Source organism: Sebastes fasciatus, chromosome 6 (genome assembly GCF_043250625.1).
Source record: "Sebastes fasciatus isolate fSebFas1 chromosome 6, fSebFas1.pri, whole genome shotgun sequence".
In the NCBI taxonomy this organism is placed as follows: Eukaryota; Metazoa; Chordata; class Actinopteri; order Perciformes; family Sebastidae; genus Sebastes; species Sebastes fasciatus.
The window spans coordinates 38,486,810-38,499,309 of NC_133800.1; the positions used below are offsets into that span (position 1 = coordinate 38,486,810).

General features: G+C 22.7%; 1 protein-coding gene across 1 annotated transcript in view; it reads right to left on the minus strand.

Annotated features, from left to right (window-relative positions):
- Positions 1-10,081: 10,081 nt before the first annotated feature.
- ak8 (adenylate kinase 8) overlaps positions 10,082-12,500 on the minus strand; it is a gene marked incomplete at its 5' end in the record, with an annotated part of 12,293 nt that continues 9,874 nt past the window's right edge. Inside the window, 2 exons of the mRNA XM_074639826.1 lie at positions 10,082-10,339; positions 10,413-10,542. Of these exons, the coding sequence (XP_074495927.1) occupies positions 10,250-10,339; positions 10,413-10,542 (220 nt within the window). The remainder of the gene's footprint in view (positions 10,340-10,412; positions 10,543-12,500) is intronic.

Genomic DNA, 12,500 nt, shown 5'->3' on the forward strand with positions numbered 1-12,500 from the left:
TAACTATTATTATAATCTATTATTATAACTATTACTATAATCTATTATTATAACTATTACTATAATCTATTATTATAACTATTACTATAATTTATTAATGTAATTATTACTATAATCTATTATTATAACTATTATTATAACTATTATTATAATCTATTATTATAACTATTATTATAACTATTACTATAATCTATTATTATAACTATTATTATAACTATTACTATAATCTATTATTATAACTATTACTATAATCTATTATTATAACTATTACTATAATCTATTATTATAACTATTATTATAACTATTACTATAATCTATTATTATAACTATTACTATAATCTATTATTATAACTATTACTATAATCTATTATTATAACTATTACTATAATCTATTATTATAACTATTACTATAATCTATTATTATAACTATTACTATAATCTATTATTATAACTATTACTATAATCTATTATTATAACTATTACTATAACTATTACTATAATCTATCATTATAACTATTATTATAACTATTACTATAATCTATTATTATAATCTATTATTATAACTATTATTATAATCTATTATAATCTATTATTATAACTATTATTATAATCTATTATTATAACTATTATTATAACTATTACTACAATCTATTATTATAACTATTATTATAATCTATTATTATAACTATTATTATAACTATTACTACAATCTATTATTATAACTATTATTATAATCTATTATTATAACTATTACTATAATCTATTACTATAATCTATTATTATAACTATTATTATAATCTATTATTATAACTATTACTATAATCTATTATTATAATCTATTATTATAACTATTATTATAATCTATTATTATAATCTATTATTATAACTATTACTATAATCTATTACTATAATCTATTATTATAACTATTATTATAATCTATTATTATAACTATTACTATAATCTATTACTATAATCTATTATTATAACTATTACTATAATCTATTATTATAATCTATTATTATAACTATTATTATAATCTATTATTATAATCTATTATTATAACTATTACTATAATCTATTACTATAATCTATTATTATAACTATTATTATAATCTATTATTATAATCTATTATTATAACTATTACTATAATCTATTACTATAATCTATTATTATAACTATTACTATAATCTATTATTATAACTATTATTATAATCTATTATTATAACTATTACTATAATCTATTACTATAATCTATTATTATAACTATTACTATAATCTATTACTATAATCTATTATTATAACTATTACTATAATCTATTATTATAACTATTATTATAACTATTACTATAATCTATTATTATAATCTATTATTATAACTATTATTATAATCTATTATTATAATCTATTATTATAACTATTATTATAACTATTATTATAATCTATTATTATAACTATTATTATAACTATTACTACAATCTATTATTATAACTATTATTATAACTATTACTATAATCTATTATTATAATCTATTATTATAACTATTACTATAATCTATTATTATAATCTATTATTATAATCTATTATAATCTATTATTATAACTATTATTATAATCTATTATTATAACTATTATTATAACTATTACTATAATCTATTATTATAACTATTATTATAACTATTACTATAATCTATTATTATAACTATTACTATAATATATTATTATAACTATTATTATAACTATTACTATAATCTATTATTATAACTATTACTATAATCTATTATTATAACTATTACTATAATCTATTATTATAACTATTACTATAATCTATTATTATAACTATTACTATAATCTATTATTATAACTATTACTATAATCTATTATTATAACTATTACTATAACTATTACTATAATCTATCATTATAACTATTATTATAACTATTACTATAATCTATTATTATAATCTATTATTATAACTATTATTATAATCTATTATAATCTATTATTATAACTATTATTATAATCTATTATTATAACTATTATTATAACTATTACTACAATCTATTATTATAACTATTATTATAATCTATTATTATAACTATTATTATAACTATTACTACAATCTATTATTATAACTATTACTATAATCTATTACTATAATCTATTATTATAACTATTACTATAATCTATTATTATAACTATTACTATAATCTATTATTATAACTATTATTATAACTATTACTATAATCTATTATTATAATCTATTATTATAACTATTATTATAATCTATTATTATAATCTATTATTATAACTATTATTATAACTATTATTATAATCTATTATTATAACTATTATTATAACTATTACTACAATCTATTATTATAACTATTATTATAACTATTACTATAATCTATTATTATAATCTATTACTATAACTATTACTATAATCTATTATTATAATCTATTATTATAACTATTACTATAATCTATTATTATAACTATTACTATAATCTATTATTATAACTATTATTATAACTATTACTATAATCTATTATTATAACTATTACTATAATCTATTATTATAACTATTACTATAATCTATTATTATAACTATTACTATAATCTATTATTATAACTATTATTATAACTATTACTATAATCTATTATTATAACTATTACTATAATCTATTATTATAACTATTACTATAATCTATTATTATAACTATTACTATAATCTATTATTATAACTATTACTATAACTATTACTATAATCTATCATTATAACTATTATTATAACTATTACTATAATCTATTATTTTAATCTATTATTATAACTATTATTATAACTATTACTATAATCTATTATTATAATCTATTATTATAACTATTATTATAACTATTACTATAATCTATTATTATAATCTATTATTATAACTATTATTATAATCTATTATTTTAATCTATTATTATAACTATTATTATAACTATTACTATAATCTATTATTATAATCTATTATTATAACTATTATTATAACTATTATTATAACTATTACTATAATCTATTATTATAACTATTATTATAACTATTACTATAATCTATTATTATAATCTATTATTATAACTATTATTATAACTATTATTATAACTATTACTATAATCTATTATTATAACTATTATTATAACTATTACTATAATCTATTATTATAGTCTATTATTATAATCTATTATTATAACTATTATTATAACTATTACTATAATCTATTATTATAACTATTATTATAACTATTACTATAATCTATTATTATAACTATTATTATAACTATTATTATAACTATTACTATAATCTATTATTATAACTATTATTATAACTATTATTATAACTATTACTATAATCTATTATTATAACTATTATTATAACTATTATTATAACTATTACTATAATCTATTATTATAATCTATTATTATAACTATTATTATAACTATTATTATAACTATTACTATAATCTATTACTATAACTATTATTATAATCTATTATTATAATCTATTATTATAACTATTATTATAATCTATTATTATAACTATTACTATAATCTATTATTATAACTATTACTATAATCTATTATTATAACTATTACTATAATTTATTAATGTAATTATTACTATAATCTATTATTATAACTATTATTATAACTATTATTATAATCTATTATTATAACTATTATTATAACTATTACTATAATCTATTATTATAACTATTATTATAACTATTACTATAATCTATTATTATAACTATTACTATAATCTATTATTATAACTATTATTATAACTATTACTATAATCTATTATTATAACTATTACTATAATCTATTATTATAACTATTACTATAATCTATTATTATAACTATTACTATAATCTATTATTATAACTATTACTATAACTATTACTATAATCTATCATTATAACTATTATTATAACTATTACTATAATCTATTATTATAATCTATTATTATAACTATTATTATAATCTATTATAATCTATTATTATAACTATTATTATAATCTATTATTATAACTATTATTATAACTATTACTACAATCTATTATTATAACTATTATTATAATCTATTATTATAACTATTATTATAACTATAACTACAATCTATTATTATAACTATTATTATAATCTATTATTATAACTATTACTATAATCTATTATTATAATCTATTATTATAACTATTATTATAATCTATTATTATAATCTATTATTATAACTATTACTATAATCTATTACTATAATCTATTATTATAACTATTACTATAATCTATTATTATAACTATTATTATAACTATTACTACAATCTATTATTATAACTATTATTATAATCTATTATTATAACTATTACTATAATCTATTACTATAATCTATTATTATAACTATTACTATAATCTATTACTATAATCTATTATTATAACTATTACTATAATCTATTATTATAACTATTATTATAACTATTACTATAATCTATTATTATAATCTATTATTATAACTATTATTATAATCTATTATTATAACTATTATTATAACTATTATTATAATCTATTATTATAACTATTATTATAACTATTACTACAATCTATTATTATAACTATTATTATAACTATTACTATAATCTATTATTATAATCTATTATTATAACTATTACTATAATCTATTATTATAATCTATTATTATAATCTATTATAATCTATTATTATAACTATTACTATAATCTATTATTATAATCTATTATTATAACTATTATTATAATCTATTATTATAATCTATTATTATAACTATTATTATAATCTATTATTATAACTATTATTATAATCTATTATTATAACTATTACTATAATCTATTATTATAATCTATTATTATAACTATTATTATAATCTATTATTATAATCTATTATTATAACTATTACTATAATCTATTACTATAATCTATTATTATAACTATTACTATAATCTATTATTATAACTATTATTATAACTATTACTACAATCTATTATTATAACTATTATTATAATCTATTATTATAACTATTACTATAATCTATTACTATAATCTATTATTATAACTATTACTATAATCTATTACTATAATCTATTATTATAACTATTACTATAATCTATTATTATAACTATTATTATAACTATTACTATAATCTATTATTATAATCTATTATTATAACTATTATTATAATCTATTATTATAATCTATTATTATAACTATTATTATAACTATTATTATAATCTATTATTATAACTATTATTATAACTATTACTACAATCTATTATTATAACTATTATTATAACTATTACTATAATCTATTATTATAATCTATTATTATAATCTATTATAATCTATTATTATAACTATTATTATAATCTATTATTATAACTATTATTATAACTATTACTATAATCTATTATTATAACTATTATTATAACTATTACTATAATCTATTATTATAACTATTACTATAATCTATTATTATAACTATTACTATAATCTATTATTATAACTATTACTATAATCTATTATTATAACTATTACTATAACTATTACTATAATCTATCATTATAACTATTATTATAACTATTACTATAATCTATTATTATAATCTATTATTATAACTATTATTATAATCTATTATAATCTATTATTATAACTATTATTATAATCTATTATTATAACTATTATTATAACTATTACTACAATCTATTATTATAACTATTATTATAATCTATTATTATAACTATTATTATAACTATTACTACAATCTATTATTATAACTATTACTATAATCTATTACTATAATCTATTATTATAACTATTACTATAATCTATTATTATAACTATTACTATAATCTATTATTATAACTATTATTATAACTATTACTATAATCTATTATTATAATCTATTATTATAACTATTATTATAATCTATTATTATAATCTATTATTATAACTATTATTATAACTATTATTATAATCTATTATTATAACTATTATTATAACTATTACTACAATCTATTATTATAACTATTATTATAACTATTACTATAATCTATTATTATAATCTATTATTATAACTATTACTATAATCTATTATTATAACTATTACTATAATCTATTATTATAACTATTATTATAACTATTACTATAATCTATTATTATAACTATTACTATAATCTATTATTATAACTATTACTATAATCTATTATTATAACTATTACTATAATCTATTATTATAACTATTATTATAACTATTACTATAATCTATTATTATAACTATTACTATAACTATTACTATAATCTATCATTATAACTATTATTATAACTATTACTATAATCTATTATTATAATCTATTATTATAACTATTATTATAATCTATTATAATCTATTATTATAACTATTATTATAATCTATTATTATAACTATTATTATAACTATTACTACAATCTATTATTATAAGTATTATTATAATCTATTATTATAACTATTATTATAATCTATTATTATAACTATTATTATAATCTATTATTTTAATCTATTATTATAACTATTATTATAACTATTACTATAATCTATTATTATAATCTATTATTATAACTATTATTATAACTATTACTATAATCTATTACTATAATCTATTATTATAACTATTATTATAACTATTACTATAATCTATTATTATAATCTATTATTATAACTATTATTATAACTATTATTATAACTATTACTATAATCTATTATTATAACTATTATTATAACTATTACTATAATCTATTATTATAATCTATTATTATAATCTATTATTATAACTATTATTATAATCTATTATTATAACTATTATTATAACTATTACTATAATCTATTATTATAACTATTATTATAACTATTACTATAATCTATTATTATAACTATTATTATAACTATTATTATAACTATTACTATAATCTATTATTATAACTATTATTATAACTATTATTATAACTATTACTATAATCTATTATTATAACTATTATTATAACTATTATTATAACTATTACTATAATCTATTATTATAATCTATTATTATAACTATTATTATAACTATTATTATAACTATTACTATAATCTATTATTATAATCTATTATTATAACTATTATTATAACTATTACTATAATCTATTATTATAATCTATTATTATAACTATTATTATAACTATTACTATAATCTATTATTATAATCTATTATTATAATCTATTATTATAACTATTACTATAATCTATTATTATAACTATTATTATAACTATTACTATAATCTATTATTATAATCTATTATTATAACTATTATTATAACTATTACTATAATCTATTATTATAACTATTATTATAACTATTATTATAACTATTACTATAATCTATTATTATAATCTATTATTATAACTATTATTATAACTATTATTATAACTATTACTATAATCTATTATTATAATCTATTATTATAACTATTATTATAACTATTACTATAATCTATTATTATAATCTATTATTATAACTATTATTATAACTATTACTATAATCTATTATTATAATCTATTATTATAACTATTATTATAACTATTACTATAATCTATTATTATAATCTATTATTATAATCTATTATTATAACTATTACTATAATCTATTATTATAACTATTACTATAACTATTACTATAATCTATTATTATAATCTATTATTATAATCTATTATTATAACTATTACTATAACTATTACTATAATCTATTATTATAACTATTACTATAACTATTACTATAATCTATTATTATAACTATTATTATAACTATTATTATAATCTATTATTATAACTATTATTATAACTATTACTATAATCTATTATTATAATCTATTATTATAATCTATTATTATAACTATTACTATAACTATTACTATAATCTATTATTATAACTATTACTATAACTATTACTATAATCTATTATTATAACTATTATTATAACTATTATTATAATCTATTATTATAACTATTATTATAACTATTATTATAACTATTACTATAAACTATTACTATAATCTATTATTATAACTATTACTATAACTATTACTATAATCTATTATTATAACTATTATTATAACTATTATTATAATCTATTATTATAACTATTATTATAATCTATTATTATAACTATTATTATAATCTATTATTATAATCTATTATTATAATCTATTATTATAACTATTATTATAACTATTATTATAATCTAAATATTTCAGTCACAACATTTTATTCATTATAATAAATAATAAATAAATAACATTCGGTCCTTGTTGAACAGGAGCAATAAATAAATATACTTTATTATATATATATTTTATATATATATGTAATATAATATATGTATACTGTAGATACACTATGTTGGTTTAGTCCAACCAGTCAGACCTGGCCCTGGTCTGACCTGGGTCCTGGATCAGGTCTCTGTTTCTCCTGGATCGTGGTCTGTAGAGTAACTTCCTGTTGCTCAGCGGCTCTGTGACAGGAGGGACCGAGCGTCCTCGGTCTCTGCAGGAGGGACCGAGCGTCCTCGGTCTCTGCAGGAGGGACCGAGCGTCCTCGGTCTCTGCAGGAGGGACCGAGCGTCCTCGGTCTCTGCAGGAGGGACCGAGCGTCCTCGGTCTCTGCAGGAGGGACAGAGCGTCCTCGGTCTCTGCAGGAGGGACCGAGCGTCCTCGGTCTCTGCAGGAGGGACCGAGCGTCCTCGGTCTCTGCAGGAGGGACAGAGCGTCCTCGGTCTCTGCAGGAGGGACCGAGCGTCCTCGGTCTCTGCAGGAGGGACAGAGCGTCCTCGGTCTCTGCAGGAGGGACAGAGCGTCCTCGGTCTCTGCAGGAGGGACAGAGCGTCCTCGGTCTCTGCAGGAGGGACCGAGCGTCCTCGGTCTCTGCAGGAGGGACAGAGCGTCCTCGGTCTCTGCAGGAGGGACAGAGCGTCCTCGGTCTCTGCAGGAGGGACAGAGCGTCCTCGGTCTCTGCAGGAGGGACAGAGCGTCCTCGGTCTCTGCAGGAGGGACCGAGCGTCCTCGGTCTCTGCAGGAGGGACAGAGCGTCCTCGGTCTCTGCAGGAGGGACAGAGCGTCCTCGGTCTCTGCAGGAGGGACAGAGCGTCCTCGGTCTCTGCAGGAGGGACAGAGCGTCCTCGGTCTCTGCAGGAGGGACCGAGCGTCCTCGGTCTCTGCAGGAGGGACAGAGCGTCCTCGGTCCCTGCAGGAGACGGGGACAAACCGTCCGTCATCACATCAGCAGCCGTCAGGTCTCATCTCCGTCCCGCTCCGCGTCCCGTCATCGACGGGAAGACGTAAAAATAGAGCTGTCAATCAGGCGTCTCTGCGTCCCCGCTGGGACTCACATTAATTATTAATAATAGATTATTAATAGTCTTTTACCAAAACGGACACTTTGAAACGTCTCCGGGATGGAAGACCAGGTTTCAATCATCCAGGAGACGCAGAGACGAGATATTTTAACTTCCTAGATCAGAGGACACGCTGAGACAGAGAGAGACGCTGAGAGACACACAGAGACATACAGAGGTGTGAGAGACACACAGAGGAGACGCTGAGAGACACACAGAGGAGACGCTGAGAGACACACAGAGGAGACGCTGAGAGACACACAGAGGAGACGCTGAGAGACACACAGAGGAGTGAGAGACACACAGAAGAGACGCTGAGAGACACACAGAGGAGACGCTGAGAGACACACAGAGGAGACGCTGAGAGACACACAGAGGAGTGAGAGACACACAGAAGAGACGCTGAGAGACACACAGAGGAGACGCTGAGAGACACACAGAGGAGTGAGAGACACACAGAGGAGACGCTGAGAGACACACAGAGGAGTGAGAGACACACAGAGGAGACGCTGAGAGACACACAGAGGAGTGAGAGACACACAGAGGAGACGCTGAGAGACACACAGAGGAGACGCTGAGAGACACACAGAGGAGACGCTGAGAGACACACAGAGGAACTGGAACTCAACACTTTATTTATATTAAAACAATCAAAACATTTAGAGAAAAACAAACATCAGACTGTCCACTTCCTGTCCCCACTTCCTGTCCACTTCCTGTCCACTTCCTGTCCACTTCCTGTCCCCACACCTGAGTCCAGGTGGATCCAGGTGGGTCCAGGTGTCAGTCAGCTGTCAGTCTGCTCTCCAGAGCCTCAAACACAGAGTGAGGATCCTGATCAGCATCCAGATGAGCAGCATCTGGATACACACACTACACACACACACACACACGTTAATGACCGGTTAGACTGTGTGTTACAGTGTGTGTGTTACAGAGTGTGTACCTTCAGTCCAGTCCAGTGGGTGCGGTACTGCCTCAGTGAGGGTTCTACGGTGTCGGTTCTGTCCTCAGGTCTGGTGTTCAGTCGGTTCTGGACCTCAGAGCTCGGAGCCGGTCGAGTCACCGCGTGGAACCTGAACCAGCACGTAGAGAGTTAACTGGTTAAACTGGATAAACTGGTGAGTTTACTGGATAAACTGGTGAGTTAACTGGATAAACTGGTGAGTTAACTGGTTAAACTGGTGAGTTTACTGGTTAAACTGGTGAGTTTACTAAATAAACTGGTCAGTTAACTGGATAAACTGGTCAGTTAACTGGATAAACTGGTGAGTTAACTGGTTAAACTGGTCAGTTAACAGGTTAAACTGGTGAGTTTACTAAATAAACTGGTCAGTTAACTGGTTAAACTGGTGAGTTTACTGGTTAAACTGGTGAGTTAACTGGTTAAACTGGTCAGATAACTGGTTAAACTGGTGAGTTTACTAGTTAAACTGGTGAGTTTACTAAATAAACTGGTCAGTTAACTGGATAAACTGGTCAGTTAACTGGATAAACTGGTGAGTTAACTGGTTAAACTGGTCAGTTAACAGGTTAAACTGGTGAGTTTACTAAATAAACTGGTCAGTTAACTGGTTAAACTGGTGAGTTTACTGGTTAAACTGGTGAGTTAACTGGATAATCTGGTGAGTTTACTGGTTAAACTGGTGAGTTTACTGGATAAACTGGTGAGTTAACTGGTTAAATTGGTGAGGTAACTGGATAAACTGGTGAGTTAACTGGATAAACTGGTGAGTTTACTGGTTAAACTGGTGAGTTAACTGGATAAACTGGTGAGTTAACTGGTTAAACTGGTGAGTTAACTGGATAAACTGGTGAGTTAACTGGTTAAACTGGTGAGTTTACTGGATAAACTGGTGAGTTTGCTGGTTAAACTGGTGAGTTTACTGGTTAAACTGGTGAGTTAACTGGATAATCTGGTGAGTTTACTGGTTAAACTGGTGAGTTAACTGGATAAACTGGTGAGTTAACTGGTTAAACTGGTGAGTTAACTGGATAAACTGGTGAGTTAACTGGTTAAACTGGTGAGTTAACTGGTTAAACTGGTGAGGTAACTGGATAAACTGGTGAGTTAACTGGATAAACTGGTGAGTTTACTGGTTAAACTGGTGAGTTAACTGGATAAACTGGTGAGTTAACTGGTTAAACTGGTGAGTTAACTGGATAAACTGGTGAGTTAACTGGTTAAACTGGTGAGTTTACTGGATAAACTGGTGAGTTTGCTGGTTAAACTGGTGAGTTTACTGGTTAAACTGGTGAGTTAACTGGATAATCTGGTGAGTTTACTGGTTAAACTGGTGAGTTTACTGGATAAACTGGTCAGTTAACTGGTTAAACTGGTGAGTTTACTGGTTAAACTGGTGAGTTTACTGGTTAAACTGGTGAGTTTACTAAATCAACTGGTCAGTTAACTGGTTAAACTGGTGAGTTTACTAAATAAACTGGTCAGTTAACTGGATAAACTGGTCAGTTAACAGGTTAAACTGGTGAGTTTACTAAATAAACTGGTCAGTTAACTGGTTAAACTGGTGAGTTTACTGGTTAAACTGGTGAGTTTACTGGTTAAACTGGTGAGTTAACTGGATAATCTGGTGAGTTTACTGGTTAAACTGGTGAGTTTACTGGATAAACTGGTGAGTTAACTGGTTAAATTGGTGAGGTAACTGGATAAACTGGTGAGTTAACTGGATAAACTGGTGAGTTTACTGGTTAAACTGGTGAGTTAACTGGATAATCTGGTGAGTTTACTGGTTAAACTGGTGAGTTAACTGGTTAAATTGGTGAGTTAACTAGTTAAACTGGTGAGTTTACTGGTTAAACTGGTGAGTTAACTAGTTAAACTGGTGAGTTAACTGGATAATCTGGTGAGTTTACTGGTTAAACTGGTGAGTTAACTGGTTAAATTGGTGAGTTAGCTGGATAAACTGGTGAGTTAACTGGATAAACTGGTGAGTTAACTGGATAAACTGGTGAGTTAACTGGTTAAACTGGTGAGTTTACTGGATAAACTGGTGAGTTAACTGGTTAAATTGGT